At 28.8% G+C, this 17,128-nt stretch overlaps 2 protein-coding genes across 2 annotated transcripts; both read right to left on the reverse strand.

Annotated features, from left to right (window-relative positions):
- Positions 1 to 4,970: 4,970 nt before the first annotated feature.
- Positions 4,971 to 6,121, reverse strand: LOC123195132 (transcription factor MYB87-like). The gene is made up of 3 exons (XM_044608747.1): positions 5,859 to 6,121; positions 5,652 to 5,781; positions 4,971 to 5,536 (listed from the first exon to the last, which is right to left on the reverse strand). The coding sequence occupies exons 1-3, from the start codon at positions 5,992 to 5,994 to the stop codon at positions 5,038 to 5,040; spliced, it is 765 nt and encodes a 254-aa protein (XP_044464682.1). The 5' UTR covers positions 5,995 to 6,121; the 3' UTR covers positions 4,971 to 5,037.
- A 5,450-nt stretch (positions 6,122 to 11,571) lies between these two features.
- Positions 11,572 to 13,237, reverse strand: LOC123195010 (zinc finger CCCH domain-containing protein 20-like). Its single transcript, XM_044608558.1, has one exon. It carries the CDS (start codon positions 13,179 to 13,181, stop codon positions 12,063 to 12,065), a length of 1,119 nt encoding a protein of 372 aa, XP_044464493.1. The 5' UTR covers positions 13,182 to 13,237; the 3' UTR covers positions 11,572 to 12,062.
- Between the last annotated feature and the right edge of the window lie 3,891 nt (positions 13,238 to 17,128).

Genomic DNA, 17,128 nt, shown 5'->3' on the forward strand with positions numbered 1-17,128 from the left:
TTATTAATATGGTGGTTTCGTAGAAATATGATTTCTTTAACAATGTTTTTAACATGGGACTAAGATCAGTTTTATTTTAAACTACTATAATTAAATGAATGATTGTTTGATTTGTTTTTATTAGAATGATCCGTCTTTATTAAAGACGAAGATGTCAGAGTAGAGGAAGCAGGTTGCCAAAGAGAGATAGCACCAGAGAAATGGAAACCTGGTAAAGGAGAATATAACATTTCAAACTTTAATTTTAAGAGAAAATTGTTTATTGTTTTGTCTTTATCTAAGACAGAGATAATAATTTCTACCTCCAACGAAAAAGGAGAAGTGCCGACAGAGAATAAGACGGAAGGCCTACTGATGGTTAGAAAGAAGTTGGTCACTGGAGATAATGAGAAAAAACCCTAGAGAGGAAGTAGCAATTTTTCAAACTTTGAAAAAAAATTTAAGAAGAGAATATCAAATTTTAAAATTGAAGAGAAAAAATATGATAAAATTTTAATTTTTAAAATTTTTTTATTAAATGATAATTTTAGCTTTAATATTAATTTAAAATTTTAATAATATTTAATTTATAAATAAATATTTAAATTTTAAAAAATTAGAGACTGAAACTTAGGTATAGGTGGTAACAGGTCTTTTGGCCTTAAATATATAATACACATTTATGGCTACCGTGGGTGAGACGATTTGGAAAGGGGAAATCTTCAAACAAAATCCATCTCTTTTTCGTACCTAAGTTTAGAATCTTCTATCAGTGAAGAAAGTTCCCGGAACCTACATAAGACAAGGGGATTAACACTACACATGTACATTCAACTCTTGAGCATTGACTCGAGGCCATGCAAAATACAAAAAGATATAATAACAAAAAATAAAAATATTAAATTTAACAAAATTAGGGAAATAATACTATAACTTTTTAAAAAATTTGAGTTTAAATTTTATTACAATTTGTAAAATCCTTATTTATTTGATAAAGTGATTATAAAGATTATGGTAAAATATGGCGGGTCGGTTCCCATTAAACAAAAAATAGCAAGCCAAAGCATTCTGGGGAATTTTTCAAGTCTGATAACCTCAAAAAAGAGACTTTGGCGACTAGTTTCCACAAGTCTAAAGCAACACACCAGTGATTATCTTTGAAAGACTCAAAATTCTACATAAAAGGTTAACCCCACATGCATAGCCTTTTGACAAATTACACTTGAGATTAGTTCAGTCTGACCATTCCACGCATTAACAGAAAGAAAGTTCTAGCGTTTGATTAATAAGAACTTTGAATTGGAGGATTCACATATACAAACCCAGAAGCGAGGTTATTTAATTTTCTGAAGTCAAAGTCTTAGATACATGCATGTATATGATATAGTTTTCATTGGGAAGCAGCGGACTTTTTATTTTTAATCTTGTGTTTAATGAATAATTAATAAATAAGGCCAAAAGACTTATTCACACCCGAGGTTTCATATAAGCCTAAACTCTTATTTTTTAAATTTTAAAAACTTAAATATTTATTTGCCTTGTTAGAATTTTTTATTAGAGTTAAAAAGAAAACCGTTATTTAAAAAATATATTAAAATTTCATCTTGTTTTCCCTCTTAATTTTAAAAACTAATAATTTTTCTCTATTCTAAGTTTTGAAAACTCACCTTTACCCCCTATTAGGTTTAACTCAAAACATAACACATTTTTCAGCAACCTTCTCTGCTCTAGGCACTTCTTTGTCGACTACCTTCTTTCTTCGGAGCTCTTTATCACTTCTGATGATAGACAACCAAGCAAAATTGATCAAATATATTGAATCTTATTTGTCAAACTCCTTTATCGTTTTGGTCAAAATCGGGCATAATCGATCAAGAAACTTTGTCTTCGTTCAAGCGAAATCGATTGTTTAACGTTTTGAACCACCACAAAAATACTTCATCTTCATCGATAGCCGACCTTCAATTTCAGAATCTTTTATTGTTTTGTCTTCATCAACAACTCACTGTTTTATCCTCAATTGTCTGCAGTTCATTTTTAGTCTTCATCATATACAACAAAAAAAGAACGTCAATTATCAATTGAAAAGAGCATTAAAAAAAATATATATAAACCTAAAAAAGGGAAAAAGATGAATTTTCAAAATTTTGGTTAAAAAAAATTATTAATTTTTTAAATTAAAAAATAAAATTTTAATTTTTTAAATAATAATTTTACTTTGATCATTTCAAAAAATTTCATTAAAAAAGTGAGTGTTTAAAATATCAAAATTTACCCCTGGAAAGTTTGGGATTACATCAACCAGGGTTGGGAGTAAGTCTTTTCATGGTTGCCGAGAAGACTGTTTGTCTTTCTACCACCTCCAATCCACGTGGTCAATAAATAAATACAAAAGAAAGTTTGATAGACTTATCCGAAATGCAATGGCAGCCGCCCCCCCAGACGCCAAATTGTAAGTGGACACATAATTATTATGTAAATCTTTTATCATTGTTATTTCTGTACTTAGTCTACTCTTTTTGACAGCGATTTGAATGTTATTATACTAAATGACAATTCAATTTTATTTTTAATACTATTATTTTTATAATTAAAATTTATATTAAATTAAATAATACAGATATTTTTGTTATTATAAAATAATAATTTATATTAACATCTATGGAGAGTAGATTCCAGATAAGAAATTAGATTTGTCAAAACTTAAATATTAAAAATTTATTTTTCACTAAATTTTTTATAAAAAATAATTATTTGGCCTATAACAAATTTTTTTCAAAAACATACAAAAAAATATTATATATTTATTTTAATAATAAAATTATACATATTTATTTTAAATTTATAAATATATATATTTTAATATATGATTATATGATTTAATTTAATAATAAAATAATATTTAATTACATTATAATATATATAAATGTACATTTATTGATGTATTTAAAGTAGATAGATATGTGTGTATAGTATTGTACATAATTTAATAAAATTATGTGTACCTAAATACTAAAATTAGATATCTAAATTATGTATAATTATGTGATTAGATAATTTAAATAAAGATAAGATAATACTCAATCTAGAGATGACAATTTCGTTCAAAATTTAGGGGTCTTGAGTCTAACGAAGAGAAGATTCTCTAATAGAAATAGGAAAGAGGATCAGAACAAAAAAAATCTTCACAATCAAGAATAGAGATACATGTATCTTGTCCCCATCCAACCTCATCCTTATCTTGCCCCTCTCTTTTTATATTAATATATTTACTTAAAATACTAATATATATTTATAGTTTTAGATTATTTATGTTTTATAAATTTATTTATGTTTTTATTATGTACATTAAAGCAGTTAATATATTATATTTAAAATAATTAGTTGATTTTAATTTTATTATTTAATATATTTATATTATGTTTAAAATATATAAGAAAGATAATTTTTTTCTTAAGATAAGGAAAAGATTTTTCTTTTGAAAAAAGAGACAGATAATTTTTATCATCTTTGTAACAAAAATAATGATTAATATCTTATATAAAAATAAAAATAAAAATTTTAATTAGATAATGACATACCAATTAAATTAAATAAATATTGATTTTTAATTTGAAAATCAATTTCCAAAATAAATAAATAAAATAGGATTAATTTTGGAGGGGTGTGATGGTTACTCAATTCATTAATTGTCAGTAGACTGACCCTTTTTTTCTTCATCTTTGAATAGGCAAACACAACGCAACTTTCATGACCTCTGATTAACTCTGAATTCAAGGCGTACGGCACAGCATTTTTCTCACCACGTGTTCCCACCTCCTAGACCATTTCACGCCTTCTTCAGCAATGATTTTCTTTTCAAAAATATCTAAATTACCATATTCAATAAATCAAATATTTAATTTTAAATATCATTAAAAAAAAGGCCAAAACACTATTCCCACCCAAACTATGTTAAATTTTCAAGTTCCTCCCATTAATTTTGAAAATATTATTTATCCACTCATAGTCAGTTAAATTTAATGGAACCCTAACTCCTGAAAATTTAATCTCATTTTTCTCCCTAAAAGTTTAAAAACTAACATTTTATTCTCTAAACCAAGTTTAAAAAGATCGCATTCCCCCCCATAGGGTTTAGTTTTAAAACTCGTTCACTTTCTTCAGCTCCATTGTCGGCCGTCTCTCTCTCCCGATGGCTTCTCTTCCACCGACGACCCGTCTCAACTCCACCCCAACCCATCAAGCATCGAGAGACGTCGTTTGAGAAAAGAAATCGTCTTCTCATATGAAGACGACTCGTCTTCATCTAGGAAGACAATCGTCTTTCCAAACGACGTCTCTTGGCATCAAATAGGTTGGGGTGAAGTTGAGGCAGGCCGTTGGTGGAAAAGAAACCGTCGGGAGGGAGAGACAACCAATGATGGTGCCAGAGAAAGTGAATGAATTTGGAAACAAAACCCTAGGGGGGAAATGTGATCTTTTCAAACTTAGTTTAGGGGAAAAAACTTAGTTTTTTAAATTTATGAGGGAAAATAAAATCATATTTAAGTTTATTTTTAATATTTAATATAAAATAACGATTTTAACTTTATTACCGTTAATTTTAACTGTTCATGAATGTGTATTTAAAATTATCAAAATTAACGAAAAAAAACTTTGAGAATTCAGTATAGTTTAGATGGGAAATAGTCCTTTGGCTAAAAAAAATTAAATATTTACCTTCATATTTAAAATTTCATTTTTTTTACTATTTAAACAAACTCTCGTAAAATACAGATATTTCAAGAATAACCAAATTATATAATGCTTATAAAATAAGAACACAGTCCTAATTTCATTAAATTATATTTACAATCACAACGATAACCATAACAATAAGATTATATTCATAAATATTGGATATGGATTTATTTATAAATGATAACTAAATTATTTTATATTAGAGATATATCATTGTTTTTACACTAATTTATGTTAATACTGCTGTTCTATCCATAAAGGCAAAACAGATAGTGCCCATATTGTGCATTGATTAGTAAAATGTTAGACAGTTAACTTCTAATTTAGGGGATAATCACATAAATCTTGAGCAACTTCATGGCTAGTTGGAGTCTGAAAACCAAACTCATTTACAAGTTGTTGATAAGGTGAATCGAAGCCAAAATTTTGTAGATTAATTCCTGAGTCTTCAACATTTCCATTGGCCGACCACGAGACGGCAGAGTTGCTTTCTGAGATAGAAACAGTCGAAGCTTCTTGGGCTGATGACATGAGCCCTGGAAATGGAGCTTGATCAGTTGATGAGTCCAAAAAAATCCCTTGATGCTCAGGATTTTGCTGCTGCCAAGCCATGCCTGTTGTACCAGCCAATGCAGAGGAACTTGCATTCCCATAATGAAAGGATTCATCTTCAGGAATTGTGGCAGAAATTTGTGTGGAATTGTTTGAGATTATACCACCGTTGGCTGCCGATAGCTTCTTCTTCAACTTGGTATTCCAGTAGTTTTTTATATCATTGTCTGTTCGTCCTGGTAGTTGGGAAGCTATAAAAGACCACCTAATCCAGAAACATAAAGTATTTATCATGAAAACGAAGTAAAAGGCAACAACTTTGCAGATTACTGAAAAAACCCACAATAAAACCTGGAAATTAAGTTAATTAATTGACTTGCCTACTTCCTATGGTACTGTAAAGAGTGCATATGATGCTGTCTTCTTCCTCAGTAAATCCACCATGCTTAATATCTGGTCTCAGATAATTCAGCCACCGCAGACGACAGCTCTTTCCACAGCGCTTCAGTCCTAAAATTAACATAAAAAAGTAATTAGTTTGATTTAAAGGATAAAGAAAAAAAATGAAGATTTGAAGATATATATACCAGCTTTATGAGGCAAAGCAATCCAGTTGCCACCAGCTCCATGCTTTTCCAGAAAATTCTTAAGAATGGCATCTTCTTCAGGAGACCATGGACCTCTTTTCACGTTCGCTTTGTCACAACACGGAGCTCTTCCCATCTGTAGCTTAATTTTTCTAAACTTCTATGCTGCGACTACAAGAGAAAAGTAAAATATATTATATATATAGATAAGAACATTTAAGAATTGACTTCGTCTTGACTCAAGATAAATAATGATTTCTGTCTTGTTGGTGAAGACAGAGAGCAAGAGAATGTGGAGGCACGGAGACTTCATGCTGGCAGTTTTACCTGCATTTTACAGAGGACTTTTACCGGGCCAGTAATTAAAGTTTAACGCGTTTTCATGTTGACCCAGTTCAATTATGCAGGCTTTGGTTATGGTGAAACTCAGTGACTATTCAGCGTGGTTGATTTTTCACCCATAATGGAAATAGAATTACTTCCCTTCTGCGAAACTTCATCTGCAACTTCCTGGAAATTTAGGAATTCCTAGTTACCACTTGAAGAAGCTTATTTATTGTAATACAATACAAGTAATGATGTTAGTGTTATAGTGTTCGATGAGGGCTAGTAAAGAGCTTACATACCATCGATCCGCGTGAGTGTCAGATTATAAAGCATGATTGTATAAAAATTTTAAATATAAGATATGAGACTTAAATTTTATATAAAATAAATAAATATTTTATACGAGATTTATATAATTTCGGATTTTCTAATCTCTAAATCTAACTTTTGAATTATGTTTTTTCCAATGTTTATATAAAGAATTTATTTCTACGAAATGTTCTTTTTCTAAATTTTTTTGGAAAAGAAAGTCACAATTCTTGCATTCATACAAATGTAAATACTGACAAAATAAGACTCTGTTTCTTGAAATATTAGCTTATGATTTTCCATGTCAAGTTTTGTTTTGGAGTCTCTAGCTACTTGAGACACTTCATTCTCAGTGATTTTTGTATAATTATTTTTATAGTTTATACCTTTAATATTACTTCTTCTTTTTTACAGAAAATCATTTATATTATTTCTAGAAAAGCATAAACTATCTTTTCTAATTTTGAACCTAAAATACACCCAAAAAGTTTAAAAAAAAAAATCTATAAAATAACAAATCATATAAAACACCTTAAAGCATGTTTGAAAGTAGGACTGGATTTGGAGTTTGTTCAAATTGAATTTGAAATATGCTTATTTGGATTTGATATGAACTTTACTCAAATGAATCTAGACTTGAGTCTGACATATACAATTTGAGCCCAAACTCAAGTTAAAATATGTTTAAAAACCGAGTATAAATCTGAACAGGAGCCTAATATTTACGAACTTAAGTTAAAAAATATTTGAAAACTGATTACGAGCTTGAATTCAAACTAAAACATATTAAAAAGATTTTTTAAATGATGTCATACAAGTCATGAAGAAACCAAATTTAAGCGAACGAGTTTGACAAGCTTTAGTCAAGTTCAGCTCTTTTACACAAACCTAAGACTTATGCAAGCCGAACACAAACTCCTGATCTAAGAAGCAAATCAAAGACAAACAAGTTATTCTCCAATCTTGGAGAGCCCAAACAAAATCCCTCTGAAAATAAGCTTCACCCTGTTTAGACTTGATTTAATTCGAATCAAACCCCACTTGAAAGTAATTTGACAATGTCAAAATCTCTTTTATTTTTGTCATGTATCCCAGCAGAGAAAAAAAACTTGAATAATAAATTATTATTCAACTGGGTTTTGATGAATATTTTATAGATTTTCTTGAATTTTTCTAGTAATAATTTGTTTTAGTTAAAAATAATTTTAATTGTAAATGCTAATTATATGTATTTTGTTTTTCTTTTTTCAAGTGCATGATTAATTATTAGGCTCCTAACAGCTTCAAAGCCCATAATGTCTCATGGCCCAAAAGATAGGCATATGTCTCGTCGGCTGGACCCCAAAATTTATTGAAACTACAATCATTGGAACAAAGCCCAATCTGCCGAAACAAAACCCAACAGCGTTTGTAATAATAATTAGCGCTTTTAAACTTTAAAAAATTCAGTTTCATAATTCAATTTAATTTATATATAAATATTGACTAATTTACCAACAAAACAAGAAAAATGATTTAAAATCAATAAAACCGAAATTATATAATATTACATAATTTTAAAACTTTAAAAAATTATAATTTATAATCCCTTAATTAAATTAAGGATTAAATTTGTAATTAATATTAATTATTTAATAATTAATATATAATATTATTAAATCAGTTAATATTCTTTAAAAATATCTAATAATTTAAAAATATATTTAATTAATTAATAAGATAACCAAAAAGCATTGATTATTGAAAAGAAAGAAAGCATTTGAGGAGTGGGGGGGAAAAGGACAGGGAGCAATAAAAGAGTTTCTTAATTTGACGGCAAACCTAATATGCCGGCTAATCGGACTACATCACCCCAATTTTAATGTGATTTTGTCATTCACAAATTCCACATCAATCAAATGGGGGCCCATTTCTATTAATTTTTTTATTGATTGGATCTTTATCTACAATCTTTCGGATTTCCAGTTGACATTATTAACATTTTCATGGACCTTATTTATCACCACCCCAATATGATAACCCTTTTCCCCGGTCAAACCTGTCAAATTATGTCATTATATCCACTAAACTAATATTAAATATGTAATTATCTCCTATTAATTAATTAATTAATTTTAATAGACACCCCCCCGAAGGCTTTAGGCTTATCTCAATTCAATTCCATCCGCAATCAACATAGTCAAAAGTAAATCACAAAATGATTCAAGTTAATTTCAATCTTTGCTCCATTCTCGACTATAATAATCAATGTGTTTTTTGTCGATGATCTACTATTTTAATGATAGTCTTTTATCTTATCCAAATATAAAAAAATAATATAATATATGTTAATTATAATTATAAATTAGATCCTAAATATTAGTAAAATTAATAAAGTATTAAAACTTAAAATAAAAATGTAGATTCAAATTTTTATTATATTTATAAAACTCTGATTTATTTAATACTTTAATTACTGATAAAAATTTTAAATATTATTTTATCTTTGATTTAAAATTATATTATTTTAATATAAAAAAGATCGAAGTAGGATGAAAAGGAAATAAAGAAAACACAACCACCCTTGAATCCGAGGTGTTTGTAATTATGGATGAATCCAATTAAGTGAGTTAGACACAGCACATGACATGCCCTAGATTTCTGCCTTGATGGTTGAAGATTAAGCAGCTAGCATTAATAATATGTAACCTCACATTTCTTATATACCAATAATGAAAAGAATGAAGATTTTGTTTTCGATACAAATAGATATTCGGAGAATTCAAGAACAAGGGGTCATTGCCTATAAGTTTCAATTGTTGAATATAATAAAAGACAACGTAATCTATCGATAGGACCGTAATATAGAGTATTACATCAATTTTATTATTTTATATTTTGTTGATAGTTACTCTCTATTTTGTCATTATTTTCTCTTCTCCTACCAAAAAATTTTAAACTTAACCATATAAAATCATATCTATATGAACAATAAATAATAACTAAAGACTCTAAAAGATAGTAAAATTGATGGAACATCAAAATTTTTAAAAAAAAAAAGTATGAGTTTAATTTAGCTGTAATAATTATGGATCTAGTTATCAAAATAATAATAATAATTGGGAATTAGCTAAACATTTCAATGTTATTTGGTTTCGGCCATAAATTTCGGGGTACAGTCAAGTCATATAAGAAGAATATTCATAAATGGCCATTTGTTACATCACCATTTTGAAAACAATATCAAGTTTAAATGCTTTCTATTAAGATTGTATAATTTGGTTTAAATTGTAAAATTGAATCATTTTATTTAAAAATTACGATTTAGTTTATAAAATGATTTGTTTTTAGTTGACAAATTTTTGAAAAATAGTTTTCAATTTAAATTTTAGTTTGAACAATTTTTAAATTGAATTAAATTATAAATCATAGTTTTACAAAAAATATATATATATATATATATATATATATATATATATATAACTATATTAATAAAAAATTTTAATAAACAATTAGATGTGTAGTTTTTTTAATATATATTTTATTATTTTTTTATGTATACTATATATATATATTATATTTATTTTATATATTTATATTATATTTTAGAATACTATAATTCAATTAATTATATTAATTAGCATATATCTAAAAATAAATAATTTTAATAAATTTAAACTATAGTCTTCTAGTTTAATTTTTAAAAAAAATTAAATCATTTTTTAATTAGATTTAAAAAAATTCTTAAATCACGGTAAATTGACCCGTGCATATCCTTATCATATTGAAACTGACTGAAAATATTATATACGAAGACCTAATAAAAAAGCTTTACAAATAATAGACAGACATAGCAAGTGTGCAGGCGAGGATTGGAGAGATGATGCCCCATCCCCATCGTGGCGGCATTGGCCAGTAAAATGAATAACAATAACAATACCCAAGTTGTAAACCCATGGAGGATGATAACATATCAGTCGCTATCACCTCTGGGTCTGTGGACCTTTGGATAGTCTTTGTGAAAATGAGATGGGAGTGATCCAACGGTGGAGGACCCGGTTTTGTCGTCCATCGTCAAAAGGGACGTAATTCAATCTTTCATTCCAAGGAGGGTGAAGACTTTAGAGTGCGCATGATGTTGTTGCGTGTTGGTAGGGTAAATTACAGTAAATTGCGTTTTCCTACCAAGGGTAGGTCAAATAACGCTTTTCCAATTTTCACCCTAAATCCTGTCAATAGAATAGAATTGACTTTTTCTTTTTAACCTAACGTGAGTATTTAAATAATATTTTATTTAAATAATTTTAAATTAAAAATAAAATAATATTTAATTATATAAAAAAATATCATTTATGTATAAAAATATTATTATATAATCAAATATTATTATTTTTTTAATTTTTTAATTATATGAACTAAGCAATTTTATCAATATTCTCTAAAACAAGATATTAGTGAGTATTCCCGTCCATGATACGAAAATTTTTTGATTTCTCAAATTAATATTGGCATCAAGCTTCTTCCATCGGACAAATTGATGGCCCGTCAATCTCTATTGCAACTCTTTGTCAAACAAACTTACCTTTCACGATGGTCTTAAGGTAATAACAATGATATTGAAATACCATAGTGGGCTATAGTTGGAGACATGCAAATACCAATTTTTCTTAACTAAGAGCAATTACAATGGAAGAACACCTACAAAGTAAAAATATATTAAACCTACAAAATTAATTACCTTATATTAAAATCTAATTTATCACATTGATATACTATCTATTTATTTAATATAATATAAAATTCTTTTTCTTGTAACACCAATTTAAAAAAATACCCACCCATCAAAAACTATAAAACTCAAGATCACTTTAGACCATAGACTCTAGGATCATATAAAAATATATTAAACATATAAATATAATAGTCAAAACCCACCCATATTACCCAAAACTAATTAACTTATATACCAAATATACACAATTTTTATAAATACTGAAAGAATGAACGCTCAAAAATGTTTTTAACTTCAGTGGAAATCCTGTAATTTACCCAGATGGTTTATTATTATTATAAGGAGATTAGTAGGAAGGGAATACAATTTGTTAAAATATATACATTAAATTGCATAATCTGAAAAGGGAACGAGAGCATTGCCTACGAAGTTCCGAAGATTTTACAATGCGCTAATTGATGATAATAGAAGTAACAACACCCAATGAACAACACAAATCAAATAAAATAGTGGATCATCATCATCATCATCATCATCATCCATGTCCCCTACCTATACAAAAGTTGGCAGTCTTTTCCTTTTTCTTCTTCGAATTAGCCTTCAAATTTAACCTAAACAAAGATTCCAATCTTCAACCATACCTTAATCATAATTTCTAATAGTATTCACATCATCTTCAATTTGCTGATTCCAAAATTATAAACCATCTTTCTGTTCCTCTTCCTCTTCTTCTTCAGATGCTATTCACATCCAGAGGAAACAAATAGTCCACCCAAATACAATACCCAAAAAATCGATTCATCGAAGAAATCATCACGAAAATTTTCCTAAAATACCCACCACTTTTTCACATGGTCTCAGTGCGCACCGTTTACCAAATCCGAAACCCAATCTACATCCGGAGCTCCATCAGATGGAAACGGCTCCACCCGTTTCAGTGAGTTCTCTTTGCTTAATTTCTCAAACATTCTTGCACGCAGGCCTCTCCCTGACTCAACCCTTTCCATTACAGGTTCTTCTTCGCTGATATTTTCAAATGGATCCAAGTAACGCATCCCGGTTCGGGTCGGAGTACCCGTTGGTGTTGACGGGAGGCTAAAAAATCCGGATCGGATCATTGACCCGCGAGGAGATCCGGATCCGTATCCGGGAGAACCATTCCCGTGAATATTCCATGAAGATGGCAAGGATTTCACCTTCCCCAACTGCAGATTCCTAAGAGAAGCCACCATTTCGCTGATTGAACTCGAACCAAGTGACCGACTCAGAGATAGACTCATGGGTGACTCAGCCGTTGGACTCATAGGAGGAGAATTTGACTCCGGAGAAGACAAAAACGACAAAGTTCTAGCACAGGAAGTAGTATCAGCACTTCTAGGGCTCTGCTGAGGTAAGATTCTAAGCTGCTCCGGTGTGTGGGCGAAGAAACACACCCGTCTCCTACAACCGGGTCCATCTTTACAAGGCTGAGTACGGTAACGGGCCGGATGAAGCCAACACTCGAATACACCATGAGCGAACTCACAAGAATCGCCTTTCTTACAGCTTCCCTTTCGGAACTCGGGGCACGCCGTACCCGAATAGTGATACTTTCTCGGGTCACGCCGGCGTGCCTTCTCCCCTGGGTGAGCGTACGGACATTCCGTCCAGTCATGCGACCTTCCACGTGCACACTTCCTTACCTTGAACTCGAACATGCGAAAATGATCACATGAGTAAGCGTCCACAGGAGAGTCAGAGTCTATACCCGAATAATCAGTATCCGAGTCCAAATCCTGATCATTAGCCGGTATATAAGGTTGAAGCGCGGCTAAGGCTTCTTGGAGATAGTACGGGCAGTTAACATCAGGGCTGCCGTTTGCATTGCCGTTGAAGGAGTGAGGAGAAATAACACCAGCCTTTGGATCTTCGTGGAGCGGATGCCACGGAGGGACGTGGACAGGAGGATTCAGACGGTGTCGCTCGCCGAGCATCATTTTCGGTTTGGATTTCTTAGCTGTGGATGCTGTTGTTTAGGGGAACACCTTCAAGCTTTGCCTCTGTATATAAACTTCCAAGAAGAGAAGGGGGATATCACTATGGTTAAGTTAAAATTTAACCATGGTTAGGCATTTATCTTGGAAAAGCCTTTTGTACTGCGGTTAAAAACTTGAATACTAGGGGAACGCTTGTTTTACAAGGCTGTTGTCGGATGGGCTGAGAAGGTTTTATATGAATGATACCACCTGGTGATATCGTGATAATAATTCGCCACGTGGCATATATAATCGAAAGTTGATAAAATTATTGTGACACAGACTGTGATTCTGTAATTATCGGCTGGGAATATTTTATTCTGGATACGCCCGTAGTGTTCCAAAGTCGGTGGAAAATTAGATGCGCAGGATAAGATGAAAACTATGAGTTCAAAAAGATAAATTGTTTCTTTATTTCTCTGTCAAAAAAAATAAATTATAATTTACAAAGAAATATAACGGGGCTTCTTTATTTATAACGCCGTGCTTATTATTATTTTTTTAAATGGGATTTTATCAGTATTTATCTGATAAATAAATTTGAAATATAATAATTTAAATTATAATTATTATATTAAATAATTTAAAATTTTATAAATATAATAAAAATTCAAATATAAACTTTTATTTTAAAATTTTTAAAATTTTATTAACCTTTTTAATTGTCATGCTACATTTTTGCTCTTAAGAAATAAAATTCAGATAATTGATGTGGTAAAATAAAAAAGTGTCTTTAATTTCTATGATTATGATTTGTAAATATTCTTTGCCCAGTCAATAGACAGAATAATTTAGAAAACTTGTAAAATAATTCATACCCTAGTAAAGGCAATGGCTCTTTGTTGATTTGTGAACAAATTTACTGGAATGAAATTGTTTCCACTCCAGGGTAATTAAAGTGCACTGCCAGACGTTGATGATAAAATTATGGTGGGTGAAATCAGGACCCACATAATAATTACTAGATCACCTTAACAGGACACTAGAATTTAGTTTTGGGATCACCTCCATTCAATTGAGGGTGAGTTTGGTGGCATTTTTATTATTTATATTATTTTATGTGGTCAAATTATTATTTTTTACCTAATGTGGGGGTAGACATTCGATTTTTCATATTTTAATTATTATTATCCGGAATAAAATTATTATTTATTAAAATATTTAAAAAATTAAAATATTATTATATTTTTCTTTAAATTTAAAATGTTAACAAATTTTTTCATCCAAGATTTAAAAAATTAACATTTTCATCTTAAAAGTTTTTTAGCACGTTATCGACAATATCTTCTCCTTCCCTTCCAAATTTTCTCTCAATTGCGTTCTATTTTTTACTATTATCAATCATCCTCTCTTTCACCAACCATTACACGATGAGACCAAAATTTTTTCATCATATGACTAAGAAATTGTGGTCTCTATATCATGTGTCAACTAGTGAGGCAGAAGACGACTGACGATCGATGGTGACCAATCATCATAAAAGAGAAGAGGAAGAAATCATATAGGGAAAATATTGATTTTTCAAATCTTCGGGGTGGAAGGGGGAAACATGATGAATTTATAGTTTTTTCAAATATTTTTATTAAATAATAATTTTATCTTTAATAATAATATTAAATTTTAACAGATTGATAAGTATTTAAATTTTTTATAATTAACAAGTAAAAAATTAAATTTATATCAAACTTTGAGTGGAAAATAATCACATGGCTTTTATGTTATTTATAAGTTTACTCACCAAGATAATATTATAATACTTATTTTAGGTATTAAAATAATTTTGATTTTATTACAATTTTATCTTTATTTATTAATATTTTTGAATAAAAATATATTTATTTTCAATTTATCTAACAAGTCATATAAAAAATATTTTAGAATATTTAAATATAAAAATATTTAAGTAAAATAATATCTTTGTATTTTTTTATTACCACTAACTAAATATAATAATTATTTATACATATCAATTTTTATTAAATTTTATTAAACATAATATTAATTTTCATCTTATAATCTTTTAAATAATCTATCATTACGTTAATATTTTATTTTTAGTAGATTATTTTAAGGCTATTTATTATTGTAAATGAGTAATATTATATGTATTAGGTATTATTTTATTTTTAATTTAAAATTATTTAATTATATAATAATATATAATTTATATATATAATTTTATAGATGATAGATTAACGCTAAATGTATTGGTGCTCTACTTTAACTAGATGATAGAAATTTTTCAACCGGAGGGCTTGTTTTCCCCGCCACTCTTTCTATATCACCTGCCGACAATAAAAAGCATTGAATTTCTATTTGTCCAAATACCATAATCTGTGGGAGAGTAAGTCTCTATGTGTTTTTTCCGCCATGGTTTTTGGGAGGAGAAGAAGAAATTCTTCTCAGTAAAATAAAATGTGTTACCTCCACTGTTAAGTACAATTTTAGACATATATATATATATATATATATATATATATATATATATATATATATATATATATATATATAATAGTTTAACTATCACTTAACTATCATATAACTGTTCTTTGACAGTTTTAATAAAATTGGATAGGATCAATTTACCTGATAACATTGTAATTATCATATAAATTTTATTATTTTATTTTTAATTTAAATATATTTAAATATATAATAATTTATATTAAATATATAACTATTTATATATTTAAAGTTAATATATAATTTTATTAAATTTTTTTAATTACACAAAGATAATAGATTTTAGAGTATTATTAAATCGTGGCTACCGATATTATAGGCTGTCTTTTAGGCTGATGTTGAGAAATTTAACCAAGTCAAATGAATCTGACAATAAGGACTAAAGAGGTGCAATTTAAATAACAAAAATTGGGAAAATTAAAATCTTATTGATATAGTGTTAATGATGGAGTTAGGTAAAATACACGTGTATGGATAAGATATGGAAGCGATGACTGCAATTCAGGACAAGCATAAAAAAAAATCTCTGTCAACTTTATCAGAAAAAAATCGGCCAACAAGGTTTGGTATAAAATCTTGTTATCATCTTAGTTTTTAAAATTAATCTCCACCATCAAGCACAAATTATCGGTGTTCATTTTCCTATCATATCTCTATCATCTCAAGAGAAAACCAACAAAAATAAAGTAAAAGATCTTACTCAATTTTGATTTCTTTAATACATTACACTGATAAGAGACATCAAAAAAGCTGACAACAAGAATAGAATAAATTTTGTTATACTCTTATCAGTGCAACACATCGAAAAGACTGAAATCAAGAGAGATCTCTTAGCTTAATTTTTGTTAGTTTTTGCTTTGAATGGCATAAATATGTTAGGGAGATAGACATTGATGACTCATGTTCAGTGATTGAGATGTAAGAAAAGAGAGAAAATTACCGATGATGATATAAAAACATCTAAAAATTGAAGGTGAAATGGGGTTGAAAGAAATCTTTTAAAAGGTTGGTGGTCACTATAATAAAAAAATGTGAAGATTATACAAACTTTAGACTTAGATGGAGAAAAATTAGTTTTTAAACATCAAAAATTTGAGACAATGAGAGAAATAATTAATTTTTAAAATTAGAGTGAAAATGTGAATTTTTTTAAAATATAATTTTTAAATAACTATTTTATTATGATAATATTAGTAAAGTTATAGCAATAAATTAAATTTTTAATAATTAAGAGTCAAAAATTGAGTTTACACCAAACCTTGGGTGGGAAACGTAATTTGCCTCCAAAAAAGGACAAAACAACTGCTGCAGCTCTGGAGTGGAGTGGACTACACACTAACCTAACCTTGCAGTCATTTGCCCCCTCATCTTACGACACGTTCCCCCTTTTTAACTCCCCCCTAATTCTGACACCCCCGGTGCCGAGAGAAATATCCACATGCTTG

This window comes from Mangifera indica, chromosome 13, assembly GCF_011075055.1.
Source record: "Mangifera indica cultivar Alphonso chromosome 13, CATAS_Mindica_2.1, whole genome shotgun sequence".
In the NCBI taxonomy this organism is placed as follows: domain Eukaryota; kingdom Viridiplantae; phylum Streptophyta; class Magnoliopsida; order Sapindales; family Anacardiaceae; genus Mangifera; species Mangifera indica.

Bases quoted from the DNA above. Each gene is read 5' to 3' on its own strand.
- LOC123195132 (XM_044608747.1), bottom strand. From the start codon at position 5,994: ATGGGAAGAGCTCCGTGTTGTGACAAAGCGAACGTGAAAAGAGGTCCA. The intron at 5,782-5,858 runs GTATATATATCT...TGTTAATTTTAG, and splicing joins TGCTTTGCCTCATAAAGCTG to GACTGAAGCGCTGTGGAAAG. The intron at 5,537-5,651 runs GCAAGTCAATTA...TTTCTGGATTAG, and splicing joins TACAGTACCATAGGAAGTAG to GTGGTCTTTTATAGCTTCCC.
- LOC123195010 (XM_044608558.1), bottom strand. From the start codon at position 13,181: ATGATGCTCGGCGAGCGACACCGTCTGAATCCTCCTGTCCACGTCCCT.